Source organism: Somniosus microcephalus, chromosome 3 (genome assembly GCF_052327205.1).
Source record: "Somniosus microcephalus isolate GS21.2 chromosome 3, FLI_Smic_1.0, whole genome shotgun sequence".
Taxonomy (NCBI): Eukaryota; Metazoa; Chordata; class Chondrichthyes; order Squaliformes; family Somniosidae; genus Somniosus; species Somniosus microcephalus.
In genome coordinates, this window is record NC_140989.1 from 245,317,792 (window position 1) to 245,337,861 (window position 20,070).

The 20,070-nt window shown below is 43.1% G+C and overlaps 1 protein-coding gene across 1 annotated transcript; it reads right to left on the minus strand.

The window, feature by feature from the left end:
* Positions 1 to 534: 534 nt before the first annotated feature.
* mgst3a (microsomal glutathione S-transferase 3a) lies at positions 535 to 16,243 on the minus strand. Its single transcript, XM_085982305.1, has 5 exons — positions 16,089 to 16,243; positions 12,567 to 12,640; positions 6,738 to 6,795; positions 4,124 to 4,196; positions 535 to 817 (listed from the first exon to the last, which is right to left on the minus strand). The coding sequence occupies exons 1-5, from the start codon at positions 16,203 to 16,205 to the stop codon at positions 678 to 680; spliced, it is 462 nt and encodes a 153-aa protein (XP_085838431.1). The 5' UTR covers positions 16,206 to 16,243; the 3' UTR covers positions 535 to 677.
* Positions 16,244 to 20,070: the final 3,827 nt, after the last annotated feature.

Consider the following 20,070-nt stretch of genomic DNA (forward strand, 5'->3'; position numbering starts at 1 on the left):
GTTACGGTGTTGAGGGTTGGGTGCTGGCCAAACAGTGGGGGAACTCCCTTTCTCTCTGTGAAGGTGCCATGGGATCTTTTTCTACTAATACAGGCAGATGGGGTCTCAGTTTCACATCTCATCAGAACGATGCCCCTCCAACAATGCAGCACTTCCATGAAGTGTCGACCTAGAGTACCTGATCTAGTCCTGGAGTGGGGCTTGAACTCAACCTTCTGACTCTGGTAAGAATGCTACTACTTAGCTAAGCTGACATTTTACCACCTTTTCCCATCCTAGGCCCTTGTCCTCTTGAAAACTAATTGAGGAGCAACCTTAAACAATTATATGGTCACAACCGATACTCCATCTTGACTTTCACCCTTTTTTCCCCCAGCAGTTTGGTCTGCCATATTCTCCCCGTCAACTAATGAGTATTTTCCAGCAGAGAGATGCTCCGTTTAAGGGGGATTGTTGCAAATAACGTTTCCAAAATGTAATGTGTAGGATGCATTGCATTAATACCCAGCAATTAATAAAACAAATGCCATGTAATAACTTCATAATTTTTCATTTTATAAAAGATTCAGAGTACAAATTTCAGAAGCAAATGTTTGCTATTAATGAGCTATAATGTTCTGCTAATCAAGTATACATTTTCACAGGTTTCTAAAATCAGGTCTCGATCCCTGAGGTTATCAATTAGTAACATTAATAGCAGGATGGTTATGGCAATGTCTGTGCCATCCCAGCTGGTGAAATCCAAACGACATTGCAGTCCCCATGAGTCCCAGGAGAGCCACCGAGCTAAATCCACCACGATATCGCTTCTTAACTTCTATGTGGGGGGGAAACAAAAGTCAAAGTTAAAAGGAAGTGTTAAACATACTAAATAGGCTCATAATTTATACACTAAAGAAAAACTCCAGGTTAACTTTTCTTTAACAAAGCTCGTCCAGCACAAAGAAAATTCGCTTTCATCTAATACTGAACTTGAGTAGTTCACTGTATTAAACACAAACTAATTAAAACCTACAGGTTTTCTTCAAAGAAGTAGGGCTTTAAGTTGTTGAAATCGGAGATGCCACACAAGACTCATTTTTAAAGATAGCTGAAGCTGAACAACAACTAGCATTTATCTAGCACCTTTAACGTAGTAAAACATCCCAAGGTGCTGCAGAGGAGTGATCTCAAACAAAATCTGACATTGAGCCACACAAGGAGATATCGGGGCAGGTGACCAACCACTTGGTCAAAGAGGTTGGTTTTGAGGGGCATTTTAAAGGAGAGTGCGCAATCTTCATTTAAATAAGTGTAAAACATCTCAAGAGCACTCTGGTAAATATTCTAAAATGTAACCAATGTTCAACACTAATGTGTTTGGGAATCTCTTGCCGTGTCCTAGCTGGCATGTCTGGTTCAGTGTACTAACAGCCTGCTGACTCTTGGAGCCCTTCAACAACTTGTATCCATGGCACTCTTCCCATGCAGGAAGATACAGGTAGACTATCCTTTATCCGAACTTCCGAAAACTGAAACCCTCTAAAAAACGAAAGTTTTTTCGTTCAGCGTAAGTCGTGCGCACGACATGACCAGAGTGGCGCACGACTTACGCTGAGCAGGGCAGAGGGTCACTGAGTTCCCTCCTGGGTAGGAGATTGCAGGCCGAGCCGGGCAGTGTGAAGGAGGTATACCGGGAGAGTGAACCCACCAATACAGTGGCCCGTCCGATAGCTGCAGCGGCCTGTCCGATATTCTTTTCTCCCCCCCGACCCCCACCCTTTCGGATAAGGGATAGTGTATCCTTTATCCGCACTTCCGAAAACCGAAATCCTCTGAAAACCGAAAGTCGTGCGCCCGACCCCGACCCCCGCCGACCCCCACCCCCGACAAATTTCCCAGTCTTATAAAATACCTTCTGAAATCCGAAAACCGAAACACGGCTGGTCCCGAGGTTTTCGGATAAAGGATAGTCTACCTGTATCTCGAAGCACCTAACCCAGTGGACACTGAGCAGAAAGGGGAATGGAAAAAGTTTGGGGGGTGGGTTTCAGAAGCAAGCATTCGATACCAAGGCAGAGGGAACTGAGCATCTTAATAGTTGTTCCTCTTTAACAGAATACCAATAATTCAATATTTAACATGAAATAAATAGCAGTCTATTAATGGCTGGGTAGTGGAAATCTCAAATCAGGAGTGAGAAAGCAAAGTTGTTCTTGGTTATTTTGGCACAGTTTTGCTCAATTAATACTACATAATTAAGAAAAGCTGCATTTCCTCTCCATTCAAATGGACAACTTCACTTACACAGTCTATGTCAAATTGCTTAATCAGGCCTGCCTGATAGGCTTGAGTCAAAGAGAAATTTGACAAAAGTTCCTGAATTGGGTACAGTTCTTTTTTGGTCTCTCCTTGGGTGCTGCGGACGAGAAAAGGGTGGGGACAAGGACGAGTCAGTGCAGAAGTGGGGCTAGCCTATATAGGCCTGCTAGCCTTTTCTCAGAGTACACAACATAACCTTCAGAATACTGGGCCAGTTTACTTCAACATTATTCCTTCTACAGAAACCAAGAATTAAAGTGTGATGTTTCTGTGACAAAAGTAAGTATTTTAGTCAGTTAGATTATTTAATTTTTTTTGTGCTGAATGCAGCATATATGTGTGTATATGTATATATATGTTTTGTGGAATACATGGCCATGTCTGGCTAACTTTCACACCTACAATGTACACATGCATGTAGTTCAAGGCCTTGTCTGTAGTTTCATTGGTTCCCATCCAAGTGTAATAACAATGTAACAGATCAAAGTATCACAGATCACTAAATCAATCATTCCAAGCAATTCAATTTGGCCAGCATGACACTTTTAGGTGCAGACAGAATGTCTTTAAGCAGTACTTTAAATGACAAGATGTACTTTTGAACATTCAAGGTAACAGACAACCTGTTAATGTAATATCATTGAAATACAGTTGTCTAATGTCCTTTCATTCAGTGCATCTTCAAAAGATGTTGAATGTGTCTGAGGTGGTCAATCTTCAACTAGCAAAGAGCTTGAGCTTGATCAGAAGCAGTGTGGTCACGTTTCTCCATGTTAAGAAGTGAGAGACTGTTTCAAGGATCAATTTTAAGTTATGTTGAGGTAGTGCAGGAGAAGCATATTTGTTTTTATAGTGAGAATAATAAATGTTATAAAAACTGAAAATAAACTCTTGAATACACTGTTCATTTGCGAGTGTAAAATAAATTTGTCAGTTGGTTTGTAGCTTGAAGATGAAATCACATGACTGCATGTATGCCAGAATACTTTAGTGGCAGATAAAGCAAAGCCCTGTTTACGAGTGGCCACTGAGGTTCTCTTCAGATCGTACAAATCTTCTGTTTTTTACTAATTAATTCCGTGGAGAGAAAATGTTGAATTTTGTTTTTAAATTTTGTGAGGCCCTGTATTTAAGTTAACAGCTGGATGAGTGCAGCTCCAACAACACGCAAGAAGCTCAACACCATCCAGGACAAAGCAGCCCACTTGATTGGCACCCCATCCACCACCTTAAACATTCACTCCCTCCACCACCGGCGTACCGTGGCTGCAGTGTGTACCATCTACAAGATGCACTGCAGCAACTCGCCAAGGCTTCTTCAGCAGCACCTCCCAAACCCACAATCTCTACCACCTAGAAAGACAAGGGGAGCAGGCGCAGGGGAACGCCACCACCACCAGCCTGACTTGGAAATATAGCGCTGTTCCCTCATCATCACTGGGTCAAAATCCTGGAACTCCCTAGCAGCAGTGTGGGACTGCAGCAGTTCAAGAAGATGGGCAATAAATGCTGACCTTGCCAGTGACGCCTACATCCTGTGTATGAATATAAAAAAAAGCTGGAGTTGCATCATCAGTCATTTACCATGTGATGCTAAATGTTTTGTCTCATTAAGTAGAGTCGCTAACCATTTTTAAACCACTGCTCTAAAGCTACTAATTGAACCCAAATAGCACGACTACTATAAAACCTAAATGAGCAAGTTGTCATCTTGCCCTTTCGAGCCTTACAGGAATGACATCCTATGTAAAATTCTACATTTGGAATCATGCTGAAACAAAGCTGTTTATTTTACAAACTCGATTTAGGTTGAAGCACTCACCTCCAGTGTAATAGCCATATGCGTAAACAACTCTTCCAATTATCCAAACTCCTCCGAGCGCACTGGCCAGTCGCTAAAAACAAAACAGCAACGGTAAGGTCTAATCAGCTTGGCACAGTTGGGCTCTCATCAAGTCAGAACTACAGACTAGAGCACATAATTTATAGTCGACACTTCAGTGCAGTAGTGAGTGTGCTGCATTGCCTGAAGCGCTATCATTCCATTAAGATGTTAATCTGAGGCCCAGAAAGCATCCAGAGGTGGATGCAAGAGATCCCATGGCCGGTAGTTCTCCCGATATCCTTGCCAACATTTCTTCCTCAGCCAGAACCACTAGAAACACGTTACTTTGTCATACAATTGCTTTTTGTGGGACCTTGCACTGTGCAGATTGGTTGCTGGGTTTGCCTGCATAACGTTGGTGACTATTATGTGCTTGTAAAGTGTTTTGGGCCTATCCTGAGTACATGAACAGCGATTTATAAATACTGAAATGTATATTAAAACAATATTGGGAAGTAACCACTAAAGGATTCAGATTTTGAAGTAGTTAACGCTCTACTTTTTAAAAATCATACAGAGCATCCAACTGAAAAGAATCAAGTGATCCTTTCAGAATGTATTAAAAGAAAAGTTTAAATTTATATAGCATTGTGTCACTTCTTTAAACTAGCCCACAATCAGTTATTTTGAAATGACTTATCTAGGCAAATGCAGCAGCTGTTTTGTACAATGCAAAAATCTGACAAGCAGCATAAAGATGAATGTTAATTAGTTTGATTCAGAAGCTTAAGACAAACTGGTTGAATTCACAGACGATACCAAACCAAGGGCAGTTGCATCTGAGGAATAAGCTTGAGTACTACAAAGCAAGTAGAACAACAAATATAAGTGGGCCCAATGCTGACAGATGGAATTTCATAGGGACAAATGAAACATTTGGCACAGGAATATGGGCGACTAGAGTAGTCCATGAATAATGTCAAAATAGGTTAGAATGCAGTTGAAAACAAATCAACAGGGTTTGAGTAGCTCTGCAGAGCAGCACTTAACAAAACAAACAGAATATTGAACTAGCTGTAGCCAAATGGTACCAGTTAGTTAGAGGAAGCCGTACTCAAACTTGGTAGTACTCTGGCCAGATCAATTTTAGTCACTGCGACAAGAGAAACATTGAAACACTCGATGCTATTCAGAGAAGAGCCTGGAGATTGATCTTTAGCATCAGAGGACTGAGTTGTTAGGAAAGACTTGAAAAATCTTGGGACTTTCCAGCCCTGAAGTGAGGTATCTTTCTGAATAGGTAGCTAAGTTATGCCAAATGGTCATCTTCATCTGCATGTATCTTGTGATATTTTGAAGTTAAGTTCCTTGGGTCTATTGACCAAATTCCATAATATGAAGCGCCATGTCCAGCTAGGTTTGGCAGTGTACGTATCAAAGTCTGAACTGAATAAATGCATGGATTTTGATGAATATTGCGCTCATTAAAGGCGAGGGCTTCATTGTTCGGGAATGAAACGTTCTTCCACTTGTCACCCACTCTCGGCGTCAAGCACCTCAAGTCAGTCTGAAGCGATCTATACGCTGACCAGACAATGCACTTTGATGTTGGGCCTAAAGGTTCACCTCCTATTGTAGCAGTAAGGAATTTGCTACTTTTCAGAACAGCAATCCTCATGACATTTGATGGAGATTGCCAGCTTTATGTTGGTAACTGACAAGGGAAGGGGGAAATATTTCCACGGCATTAATCTGCTCTGGATTTGAAAGAGGATCTCACAGGTGAAATGACTACTCATCCACCTCATCGCTCAGTCTCTACTAACTACGCTCCTGCTATTTCAATTAAACATGTCAACCCGAGGAGGGGATGTAAGTGGCTGTAACTGTCCTAAATGAAATTAATTTGGGCAGTCCCAATCTAGTTCTTAATGGACATAGTAAAAAAATAACTCCTAATTCAGTACGAATTGGGAATCTCACTCAGGTTACAGTATAGATATGGAACAATGCCACCCTGTCTACTGTGGGGAGCCCCTCATGAGTTGTGGTTCAGACATTGCTGGGGTAGTAGTAGATGGAGCTTTACTCTGCTGTCTCCTATTTGATGCCAACAATGGGTGCCTGGAATAGAAAATAACCCATTTACCAATACCCTTCATTCAGATGAGCACAAAGCAAAATACTTCAATATTTAAAAAAAAGGCACATTTTATCATGTTTTGGATGAATGCATATGGTGCAGTTTAAAAATTGTAGAATGAAGAACTATCAGATACAATTTCTAAAAGCTATATTGAAGGATTAATAAGAAAGTGTCTAAATCAAAGATCTACAAGGGTAAACTTTTCAATTTTAATGACAGCCCTCGCAGTTTTTCCCCCTTTAAAAATCTGACCGGTGTGTATCTGTTTTATCTCGCGTGGTTTATTTACAATCTATAGGAAAACAGCAACACTAGCTCATTATTAACTTAACTACCTATCATCCCAGTACGTTTAAAAAAAAATTGTAAGATTACCCAACAGTAAGTTTTTCAAAATCATTTGTGGAAAAATGGTCAAAAGAAAAAAATGAAGTTCAATAAAGAAATTTGTTAAACATTACTTACTGGGTGCTGGATTCCACCGATTGCCAAAAAGAAGAGGAATGCTGGATAGCTTTCCAGTCTAAAACATGTAGTAACAGGGAGGAGAAAAGGTCATTAAAGCCGATTCATTTTTACCTAGATTTGTTGGATAGAAGAATCAAGCACATTAAATATTTGAAAATGATGGCTGATCACTGCAGCTCACAATAACAGAGGGCAGTCAGGATGTAGGGGTTGCAATATTTCCCTGAAGATTGAAAAATATTGGTCCACATCGTGGACGAAGAATTGGGTGATGTGACTTGTCTACAATGTTTTAAAATGTGCCTAGAACCGCAAAAGACTGCTCTGAGATGAAAATGGCGTGGACAACAATGGAATCGAGGAATTCGTGGAAATATTCGCACACATTGAGACAGTACACCTTAATAAAGTCGTTCCCTGGAGTTTGGGCAATCACAAAAAGTTTTTAAATGGCCACAGAAAGCATTGGCCAAGATACTGGGGCTTCAAAAGCAGCTCGAGAGGTCTGTGTGTATAAAGTGGGAGGATCTACAGTAGCAGTCAATGACCTGCCAATCAAAGGGAGGTTCCCTTCGAAGCACTTGAAGTTGCTTATTTACTTAAGAGATTAGCCCACTTGAGAATGACCGCAGGACAATCGATTTGAAACTGCTTCTGTTTACACAGCCATTCAGAGCTCTCTCAGACAATGATAGACTGAAATCATGGAACGGATTTTGATTTGCAACAGTTTAAGAACTGAATGGGTTTAAATCACCCATCATTCTGGACAATAGAGCAGTTGCATTTCCCTTTTGTTTTAGCCGAGGTAGGCTCCGGATGTGGGCGGGAACATTTCAGCCCCACAGTGCAGACACACTAACCCAGTCCAACCACTTTGAGTTAGCCAATCACAGCTTTTCTCTTGTGAATTGGAACTTTTTGGGCGTGAATTTTCCAGACAGGCAAACAGCAGGGGGGGGGCCTCACCAGGTATATATGATAGCTCCTGAGAAGCTATCTCTCTCTTTACTTCCTGGGACCACAGGTGAGCCTCTCTCTCACTTCGCTGGACCACATGTGAGCAGAGTTTCTGACTCCTCAGCAAAGTAACCTAGTAAGGAGTTAGGGGATGGTAATTAAGGGGATATTGCTAAGATTGTTTAATCAACATTGTAGCCATCTAATCCCTCGTTTTTACCATCTGCATTCCCCCATTTAAGCAATTTTACTGTAATTATTGTGTTCGTGTGGTATAGTTTGATATTTGATTATAGTTTCTTTTAGTTAATAAAGCTTGATTTTTCCTCTCATCCAGAACATTTGTCCGTTTTAATATCATTAATTATAAGTCCTTCAGTCAGAACTGGAAGGTGGGGTAGCGATTCGAAACCGCTGTTTTAAAATTGGTTTATTGGAAATTGGTTTACAGTGTAGCAGAGAGGCTGCCTGACCAGGTGAATTACTGTAAACCAGGTAAAAGATTGGAATTGGTCAGAGTGCAGGCAAAGGCTGCAGGCCAGGTGAATTACCGTAAACCAGTTAAAAGAAGCCCCCCCTACAAGCCTACAGATCCAAGCGTCTTGGAGGCCGCCGCTCCCTGACAGGATACCGGCGGTCATCGCTGGCTTCCACAGCAGTAGGCATTGACACAGGCCTGGATGGAGAAGGTACCTGTGTCAGTCGAAAGTCAGGAGTTTGCACAGGTGGAACAGTCTCGATGACTTCCTGTGTTGGAGAAGAGCACTGTGGCAAAGGATGCTGGTTTGCGGTATCATCCGTAAAAATTTGAGGCCAACCAGCCGTTGGAGCCTCTGTGGCTGTCTCTGCTAGCAACAGTTGATCTGTGTGTCTTCTCCAGACAACGTCCTCGGCAGTCTCAACCGTGTAAGACACAGGGCCTGTCTGCGCGATCACTGTAGCAGGAACCCATTTCGGTCCAGTGTTGTAGTTTTGAGCTAGGACATGCTCTCCAGGGTGAAACCGTCTCTCCTTGGCTCTTTTCTCTCTCTTTTCAACTTGAGCTTGTTGTTGACAATGGACAACCTGTTCTGCCCTTGGAGGTTTGAGTAAGTCAAAACTTGTCCGCAACTGCCTCTTCATCATGAGCGAAGTGGGGGAAGTTTTGGTTGTGGCATGCGGCTCGTTCCTGTAGGCCAACAGGAAGCTGTTCAGACATTGGTGGATGGAGCCCTGACCTTGCAATGCCTTCAAGGTGTGCTTCAAAGTTTGCACGAACCTTTCTGCCAGGCCGTTAGTAGAGGGATGATAGGGCGCAGACCTGATGTGTTGGACACCATTCACATGCAGGAAGGTTGCAAACTCCTGTGATACAAATTGTGGACCGTTGTCACTTACGAGTTGTTCCGGTGAGCCATAACGGCTGAACATCTCACCAAGTTTCTCAATTGTTTTCTCTGCCGTGGTAGACCTCATCACAGCGACCTCCGGCCACTTGCTACGAGTGTCCACAACCACCATAAACATCTTCTCTTCGAAAGGACCGGCGAAGTCCACATGTACTCGCTGCCACACTTCTGCAGGCCAATCCCAGGGGTGTAGGGTTGCCAGCTGTGGAACATTCCGGACCCTTTGACATGGGGAACATGTTTTGGCTTTCTCCTCAATATTTCCATCAAGACCTGGCCACCAGAAGTAGCTTCTTGCCATTTCCTTCATCCGAACCATCCCACTGTGGCCTGTATGAAGTTGTTGCAGTATAGGATTCCTCAGAGCTGGTGGAATGATGACACAGCATCCCCAAAGAAGACAACCTGCCTGGACGGAGAGCTCATTTCTTTTTGAAACGTAAGGTTTCAAACTAGGAGAATCTCCTATAGCTCTCCCTCGAATGACATTGTCCATTACCTCAGACAGGACTGGATCATTGCGGGTGTACCTTCGCAACTGAACTGCAGTGACAGGTGCTCCCTCCACTTGTCTAAAGTAGAAGATGTCTATCTGACGAGGCTCTGGGGGAGTAACAGGCAAGGGTAGCCTAGAGAGACCGTCTGCGTTGCCGTGCAAGTCTGATTTGCGATATTTGATGTCGTATGTGTGTCCTGACAACAGTAAAGCCCACCTTTGCATCCTGCTTGCAGCAAGAGACGGATAATATGATAGAATTCTTCATTAAGATGGAGAATGAAGTAGTTGACTCAGAGACTAGGGTCCTGACTTTAAATAAAGGACACTACGATGGTATGAGGTGCGGGTTGGGTAGGATTGATTGGGGAAGGTCACTCAAAGGGTTGACGGTGGATAGGCAATGGCAAACATTCAAAGACCGCATGGATGAACTACAGAATTTGTTCATCCCAGTTTGGCATAAAAATAAAACAAAAAAGGTGACTCAACCGTGGCTAACAAGGGAAATTAGGGATAGCATAAGATCCAAGGAGAGGACATACAAATTGGCCAGAAAAAGCAGTAAACCTGAGGATTGGGAGCAGTTTAGGATTCAACAAAGGAGGACAAAGGGATTAATTAAGAAGGGGAAAATTGAATATGAGAGTAAGCTTGCAGGGAACATAAAAACTGTAAAAGCTTTTATAGATATGTGAAGAGAAAAAGATTGGTGAAGTCAAGCGTGGGTCCCTTGCAGTAAGAATCAGGGGAATTTATAATGGGGAACAAAGAAATGGAAGACCAATTAAATACATATTTTGGTTCTGTCTTCACAAAGGAGGACACAAATAACCTCCCAGAGATGTCGGGGAACATTGAGTCTGATGAAAGGGAGGAACTGAAAGAAATCAGTATTTGTAGGGAAATGGTGTTAGGGAAATTGATGGGATTGAAGGCAGATAAATCCCCAGGGCCTGATAATCTACATCCTAGGGTACTTAAGGAAGTGGCCCTAGAAATAGTAGATGCATTGCTGATCATCTTCCAACATTCGATGGAATCTGGAACAGTACCCATAGATTGGAGGGTAGCTAATGTTACCCCACTATTCAAAAAAGGTGGTAGAGAGAAAACAGGGAATTACATCGGTAGTGGGGAAAATGCTAGAGTCCATTATAAAAGATGTAATAGCAGAGCACTTGGAAAACAGTGACAGGATTGGACAAAGTCAACATGGATTTACAAAAGGTAAATCGTGCTTGACTAATCTACCTGAATTTTTTGAGGATGTAACTGGTAAAATAGATAAGGGAGAACCAGTGGATGTGGTGTATTTGGACTTTCAGAAGGCTTTTGATAAGGTCCCGCATAAGAGATTAGCGTGTAAAGTTAAGGCACATGGGATTGGGGGCAAGGTATTGACTTGGATAGAGAACTGGTTGGCAGACAGAAAGCAAAGAGTTCGAATAAACGGGTCTTTTTCCGAGTGGCAGGCAGTGACTAGTGGGGTACCGCAGGGATCAGTCCTTGGACCCCAGCTATTCACAATATATATTAATGATCTAGACAAGGGAACTAGATGTAATATCTCCAAATTTGCAGACGACACAAAGCTGGGTGAGCGTGTGTGCTGTGAGGAGGATGCCGAGAACTCCAGGATGATTTGGACAGGTTGGGTGATTGGGCAAAAGCATGGCAGATGCAATATAACGTGGATAAATGTGAGGTTATCCGCTTTGGTGGCAAAAACAGGAAGGCAGATTATCTGAATGGCAATAGAGTGGGAGAAGGAGAAGTGCAACGAGACCTGGGTGTCCTTGTGCACCAGTCGCTGAAGGTACGCATGCAGGTGCAGCAGGCGGTTAAGAAGGCAAATGGTATGTTGGCCTTCGTAGCGAGAGGGTTTGAGTACAGGAACAAGGATGTCTTGCTGCAGTTGTACAGGGCCTTGGTGAGACTACATCTTGAGTATTGTGTGCAGTTTTGGTCGCCTTATCTGAGGAAGGACGTTCTTGCCATGGAAGGAGTTCAGCGAAGATTCACCAGGCTGATACCTGGGATGGCAGGAATGACGTATGAGGAGAGATTGGGACGATTGGGCTTGTACTCGCTGGAGTTTAGAAGAATGAGAGGGGATCTCATTGAAACTTATAAAATTCTGACAGGATTGGACAGACTAGATGCAGGAAGGATGTTCCCGATGGTCAGGGAGTCCAGAACCAGGGGTCACAGTCTAAGGATAAGGGGTAGGCCATTTAGGACAGAAATTAGGAGGAATTTCTTCACCCAGAGAGTGGTGAACCTGTGGAATTCTTTACCACAGAAGGCAGTAGAAGCCAATTCATTAAATATATTCAAGAAGGAGTTGGATATATTTCTTAAGGCTAAAGGGATCCAGGGGTATGGGGAGAAAGCAGGGACCGGGTACTGAAATTGGATGATCAGCCATGATCGCATTGAATGGCGGAGCAGGCTCGAGGGACTGAATGGCCTACTCCTGCTCCTATCTTCTATGTTTCTATGTTTCAAACACTATGCTAACCAGCAGAACCATCATCAATGCCTTCATCACTGAGGATAAATGTCCCCTCACTTCCAACTTCACATTCTATAGACATCAGTTAACCTAAAACACAGCCCTCAGATGTTCTTTCACGTGATGAGTGCTATATAAATACAACTAATAGTACACTGTAACCAGTTGAAGATAAACACAGCTTGTAACCTTAATTCAAAAGGAGAAGCTGTAGTGCGCAATAATTTTGCTGGTCTAGTATATCAATTTAAAACAGTTAAAAATCACATGCTCATCTTAATAAGGATTGCAAGTCAAATCTTATAAAATGGAAAAAGGCCAATTAAGTAATTTATCTTGCCAAGGTTTGACCTTTAATTGGAATTAAAAAGTTTATTTTTAACTGTCCTTTTGTTATACAGTATTAAAGGTCACAGTGCAAAATTATGGAAATTATTACTGAGTGCATATTAAGTGACACTTACGTATTTTGGTGAGCACGCTGGATACAGTTGAACAAGTGTCCTGTCTCAGGATCATTACTGTACATCTCAGGGTACTTTATATATAAAAGAGAGAAATGTACATTATTAGAAACGGAAGACCCTGTTTTGCTACTATTTAGAGTAGGATGGTCCAGACATGCACTCAAATTCAACCTGCAGCTAGCGTGACCGAGAGTGAATGCACCTGGAGAGTAGATTTCAAAGTGGGAACTTTACTGGAATTATTGTACCCAAACGTGCACTGAATATGACAAGTTAACACAAGAAACATTGCCATTTACATAAACTAGAAAAATCTGGGCCCTGATGTACCTGTTGAGAACCAATAGCATAAATAAAGTATGTGCATTGTAGTGCGGATGAGGAAATCAAATGGATTGAAACTCCAGGTCGCCACATATAAAGTAGGCTCAGCTTTTAATTGCAAAGAGGAACAGTCCACTCAAAATTTCAGCAGAACCCCCATCAAAGCCCTTGGACTTAGGTATATGCTCTGTGACAGCTCACCATCCTCCCACCAGCCTTACAACCTCTTTAGACCCCTCTGTCCTCTTTTACACGTGAAGCACCCCACATATTGCACCCTGAATATCCTTTTTGCCTACCTTCTACAACATACACAGTTTAGAAAACCCTTCCTCAAGAAGCCTCATCTCCCAATTCACATGTTGCCAGCAACACAATGGTGCACACTTCATAATTTGGCAATAGAACAGGAAATGTTTTTTCTCTCCTCTCCCAAACACATTCAACTCAACATTAAACAGTCATTACATAAGAACATAAGAATTAGGAGCAGGAGTAGGCCATACGCCCCCCTCAAGCCTGATCTTCAACCCCAACTCCATTTTTCTGCCCAATTCCCATATCCCTCAATTCCCCTAGAGGCCAAAAATCTATCAATCTCAGCCTTGAATATTCTCACACCCACCAGGCAGAAAGCTAAGTGGAATAAAAAATGCACAAGAACTTCTTTTAAATTTACTGTTTGAAAAATAAATTAGCCGAGGAAATGTTCCATCCCAAACCCGCCCCCTGCAGTTTCCAAAATGATAGGATGGGCCCCAAGTTTCTCATATTCAAATCTCAAGACTATTAGTATTCAAGTATAAACTCCAAATCACATCACTTTCCAGTCAAGTTCAAAGACAAATTCTTCTTAGTCAAACGTGCAGCAGTTGATGCAGAAGATTATTACAAAACTGCAGTACAGACAACACTCATTGCAGCTAAGAGTTTATTCACACTTTAACTCCTTGGTTTTGCTTAGAAAATTAATTTTATGAACCAATCTTCTTTTGGTGTCCTTCTGCCTGTTTGAGAACAAGGGCAGCAACCCACTGTTGTATCAAGTTCACCAAGTCATACTTTATCTCAAACAGTATTACATTTCTGCAATTCTAGGCATTCGGGGAGTGATTATTGCCTGGGCATAACCCAACAGTAATACCCATTTTTTCAAATTAGTTTTATCTTTGGAATCTAAGTATGTGGAAAGCTAAAGCTACAGTCTCCTCCTTTACCACCCACCTCCCCATACCTTCCTTAAATGGGGTGACAGTGTTAGTGATCTTGTTGAACTCGAGCTGAAAAACCATCGGCACTGCAATTGGTCTCAGCATTTCTGAGCTAGAGAAACATCCAGAGTTGTAAAGCGAGATTGGCATCCAGTGGCTAACTGCTGGAAAGTGCATGGTTTGGATGGCAGTCAAGGACAGGATCAGGCTCAGCCATCTCCCCTAACCATCAGGCTAACCATCTCCCCTTGACATTCAATGGCATTACCATCGCTGAATCCCCCACCATCAACATCCTGGGGGTTACCATTGATCAGAAACTGAACTGGACCAGCCATATAAATACTGTGGCTACAAGAGCAGGCCAGAGGCTGGGAATTCTGCGGCGAGTGTCTCACCTCCTGACTCCCCAAAGCCTTTCCACCATCTACAAGGCACAAGTCAGGAGTGTGATGGAATACTCTCCACTTGCCTGGATGAGTGCAGCTCCAACAACACTCAAGAAGCTCGACACCATTCAGGATAAAGCAGCCCACTTGATTGGCACTCCATCCACCACCTTCAACATTCACTCCCTCCACCACCGGCGCACTGTGGCTGCAGTGTGTACCATCTACAAGATGCACTGCAGCAACTCGCCAAAGCTCCTTCAACAGCACCTTCCAAACCCGCGACCTCTACCACTTAGAAGGACAAGGGCAGCAGACGCATGGGAACATCACCACCTACAAGTTCCCCTCCAAGCCACACACCATCCTGACTTGGACCTGTATCGCCGTTCCTTCACTGTCGCTGGGCCAAAATCCTGGAACTCCCTTCCTAACAGCATTGTGGGTGTACCTACACCATATGGACTGCAGCGGTTCAAGAAGGCGGCTCACCACCATCTTCTCAAGGGCAACTAGGGATGGGCACTAAATGCAGGCCTAGCCAGCGACGCCCACATCCCATCAATGAATAAAAAATTTTTTTTTAAATATCCTCCATGCTGAAATCGGCAAGCAACAAATGATGAATGATCACTTCGTTGAGACACTGGAGGTTGCCAGCAGCCTCTCGTTCTCCAGCACATGTTGCACGCTCTATGAAAGGATGAGAGGGAGATGAGACAATGTTCTGGTTATTCCTGCTCTTGTAAGTGTGCCATCCGGTTTCTTTGGCAAACAATAGCCGAGTCAACATCTCAATTCTTTCAGTTAAGCCTCAACCTATTCAGCTTCAAGTCAGGCAGGACAGAGGTAGGTTTGAATACAAAAAAAGTACGCTGGTGATGGGTCATTTATATGACAGTTTGCAATTATGCATTGTGGTTTCTACTTCACACTGTCCTAACATAAAACATGTCACCAGTGTTGGATTTACCTGGAAGCGGTGGGGGAGGGGTGGAAGGGAGAGTTAAATTGAGAATTGTTGCTGTGGAGATGAGGAAATAAATAATAAATTGAAGAGCCTTGTGACATAGATCACACACAAGCAACAAAGTCAACAGGTCAAATATAAATGGCATAACTGCTGTGCAAATTGGCAAACATAATTTAGCAAAGTTTGCTGAGTGTTGTAAATCTCCACATCCTGCCAGTTTAATGCTTGTTCATGTTGGTGACCCACACTTGAACTAGTCAATAACTAAATTAGTCACAGGCATAGACTACTAGAATTCTGGGGGTGGGGAGTAGTTGGAACAGATCTTAAATAATATACAAGACTAAAACAATTGTTCAGAGTAAAGTTATGTTCATTGTTTTATGCATTGAACAGGATCATTTCAACCTACTCATATACCGCCACACCTACACTGAAACCTGAAAGGTTTTCATAAGCTGCCACTACTTCTCCCACAGGCGTCTTAAGACATATCAAAAAAACAAATGATTGGAGAGTGAACTGGTTCATGTTGGATTCATCGACTTCAAGTGGCAGAAGTGGCTTTTTCAGCAGAATCCAGAGGCGACTCCAGCTATCGTGCTCCTCGGCATAAACTCACCTCCACTTTGTACTTAGTGCGCGCTGCCATGACTTTGTGACCAAGGTAGGTGACCATGACGAAGCTGGCTGCACCAGTCAGCACGACACACCCATATTCTTTCGAAAGCACCACCATCTTTTCAACCCTAAAAAAACAAAAAAAAGATAGGAGCAGTGAGTTTGTTCTGCTGGTGATAAAACATGATTAAACAGGAGAGTGTTTTGACTGCCCACTGGCACATACTCAGCAGTATCCAGGGGTTTACTCTCTTGCCCATCTTTACTCCCCTTGGGATGAAATCTTGCCTTTGCCAAAAGGCAACATGGCCAGGATCAGCATGACAGTACAACACGCTCTGAGAAACCAGCATCTCATCACTCTGTAGTGATGTGCCCCAATACACCACCTTAATTGAATTTCAATCTGTTGATTTGTGAAGGGTCAAATAACTGACTTAATTTGTTGCAAAACTGTGTGTGTCTCAGTTAATTAACTGGGCATTATCTCATTGCTGTTTGTGGGACATAAGAACATAAGAAATAGGAGTAGGAGTAGGCCATTTGGCCCCTCGAGCCTGCTCCGCCATTCAACGAGATCATGGCTGATCTGAGCTTAGGCTCAGCTCCATTTCCCTGCCCGCTCCCCATAACCCACCACTCCCTTATTGTTCAAAAATCTGTCTATCTCCACCTTAAATATATTCAATGACCCAGCCTCCACAGCTCTCTGGGGCAGAAAATTCCACAGATTTACGACCCTCAGAGAAGAAATTCCTCCTCCTCTCAGTTTTAAATGGGCCACCCCTTATTCTGAAACTATGCCCCCTAATTCTAGATTCCCCCATGAGGGGAAACATCTTCTCTGCATTTACCTTGTCGAGCCCCCTCAGTATCTTATACGTTTCAATAAGATCACCTCTCATTCTTCTAAACTCCAATAAGTATAGACCTTGCTGTGTGTAAATTGGCTGCCGCGTTGCCTGCCTTACAACAGTGACTACACTTCAAAAGTACTTCAATAAAGTGCTTTGCGGCGTCCTGAGGTTGTGAAAGGTGTTATACGAATGCAATTCTTTTTTTCCCCCCCTCCCCCTCAATAATAAAAGCATAAAGTGCTGGAAATACAGTGCTGCAGTCAACCTTTTACAGGTGGGGCGAGGGGGGGGCGTGCAAAAGAACCACGTCATATTTTGGGCCACACGGAAGTGAATTATTAATGTAATACAAGGTGAGAAATGCAGAAAGCACAGTTGTGAGATAGAATAACACACACATTGCCACATCCCGGCTCCTGGACAATGCAACTCGGCAGAAGTGCTGGCTGAAGGCATAGAAGTGAGCATAACTTGAACATAAATTTGATCCAAAACCAAGTGGGTGTGTATACAATGACATAAATGCCATTAGAAAAAGCATTGGATCTAATCGTGTAATCACCGCAGAGCTGACAGCCAATCAGGAAGCCTCCTACAGATATGACTGCTGCTTACAGAAACAAAAATGCAACATGGGCCCAGAAATTCGGGTCTCCACAGGTGAGTATGCACTGGGGTACTCACCCGTAAGCCCAATGGAAGTGCCGGTTTCGTGCATGCACTGTGCATGCGCGGGAAACAGAAACTTCCGTTCCCCTGAAAGAAGGGGTTAAGAGGTAGAACGCGTGCGCAGGAAAGGCAGCGCGTGCGCATCGAACTTACATTTTTTTTTGCAGGTTTTCCCGGGAAGGTAAGTCTCCAGAAGTTAGACATGTAAAAAGCAGTCGCAAGGCCTGCTTTTTACAAGGTAAATGGTGAATTAATTAAAATTAAAACATTTTTTCCACAGGTTTATTATTTTTAAATACTTTAAAGAAAGGTAAGTTTATTTTTAGCCCCGTTAGAAAATAAAATTACTTTTTTCAAAAATTTAAATTATTGTTTAAAATAGTTATTTCATGTAATTTATAGTTTATTTTAAAAATGTGATTTAAAAAAAAATTATTTGAAGATTTAGTGATGTTTTGGGGCTTATAGTATTTATAGGTTTGACAGGTCTTCCTGTCAAACTTCATGGCCCACATGATCCCAGGGGACGCATCGAACTAACTGCGCCCCTGGGATACGCAAATACTGCACGCCGGCAGTTGGAGGAAGCCCAGGATCGCAAGTCCAAGGGGGCCCACAGCTCAACAGCCGGCGTGCAAGGTAAGTGCAGGTCGGGGGCTTGCACCCGCGGGAAGCCCCCGACCCGAATTTCTGGGCCATGATTTGTAAGCAAAAGTCACGCACACAAAATCTTTACCCGTAGGAAACTGAATCTTCCAATGAATGTGCCATTTTGCTCATTAAAATGTTATGAAGTTACAGCATACCTTAATAAAAAATATTACGAACTGCTTCATGCACTTATTTCTAATCCAGGGTGGCCACAAATTTTGTTTTAAATGGAGGCGTGAGGAGGAAAGAGAAAAAAAAATTACTTTGGAGAGGTTAGTAAACCAATATTTAACTACAAACTGTCGTGATGACTAAATAGTTAGCTATTAACTCCAAAGTTATTCAAACTGTTATATCTTATAGGGCAACCTCGTGACAGGGCGGGAAGTTTAAATCTCACAATGACAAATGCTGAAAAGCAGACTCCAGGTAACAAGATGTTTGAGCGCAGTGATATCCAATCTTCTGAAGCAGTAGACCAGATCTGCAGGTACATGATCAAATCACTTGCAAATTAGGCAGAATAATGATGAATTACTATGTGATGGCTGAACTTCCAATCTATTTTGCAAATCATTGGAGCACATCACTTCCATCTGTCCCTTATCCCTCTCTCCTTCTTTATTTCTCTCTCTCCCACCCCCCATTTCTGTGTCTGTGTGTCAATTTTCCACACTCATGCACATGTGTGCGGGCCTCCTCCTATACCCCACTCTCATTACTAATCTGCTTTTACTTCTCTTTCCTGTTTATCTCTGCAGCCCTGAACAGAGATGAGCAGCAGTATTGTGGGGGGGCGGTGGTGGTAGAAAGATACCAAATGAACTAATCTGGAGACACGAAATAACAACAGAAATTGCTGGAAAAACTCAGCAGGTCAGGCAACATCCGTGGAGAGAAATTTGAGTTGATGTTTCGGGTCGAAACCCTTCTTCAAAACTGGAAAGAAAAGAAAATAGATCGAAGGCAGGGCTGCGATCGATCAAAAGAAGTAAAAGAGACAATAAAAGGTATTCGAAACTGTAGTGTATGTACCTTTAAGAGGAACTATGTTTTTGAAGCCCCTGTATACTGTAGTACCAGTAGTGACCACTCGGGTATATAAGCCTGTGTAGCGTCTTGTGTAGTTAGTGCACCGCCAGACTTTGTTCAGTAAACACTTGTTAAATCAACTCCTGCATTTCGTGTCTCCATTAACACACGGATCTAACAGTGGCGACGAGTTAGAAACGAACTTACCTACAATTCGGCAGCACTGCAAGGAGATCGATTCCTCAGACGAAGGTCGAAGCCAGAAGCAAAATTTAAAAAAAACTGTGGTTTCACCAGCTAAACGGGCTGGTGGCAGGTAGTGCACTGATCCTTCCTGGGCTGCGGCGGGCTAGAGCTCGATCGGGTGGCTCTGCAACGGGGCCGGGCAGCGAGTCGGGAAGCAGAAGCAAAGAGAGAGAGAGGGTGGAGCACTCAGGGCGTGGCCGGTGCTGCAAAGCAGGTCGGCGTTCGGACCGAGCAGAGGGAGGGGAAAGTCCCAGAGGGTCCACTCCACAACGGGAACGCTTCTCCAAGTAACGGAGAAACTATTGAAGCGATATATAAAAAAAAAATAGAAATACCGCGAAAAGCTGCAGGTCGCAACGGGAACCGCGGAGAACAGCGTTGGCAGCAGTGGCAGCGGCGGGAAAGCGCGGGAGGTGCCATCTTAACTCGGCGGGGAAGAAAGAAAAGCACGGGAGGCGCCATTTTGATCCATCGGGGACGGAGGAAAAGCGCGGGAAGTGCCATTTTAGATTTTCAAGATGCCGAAGA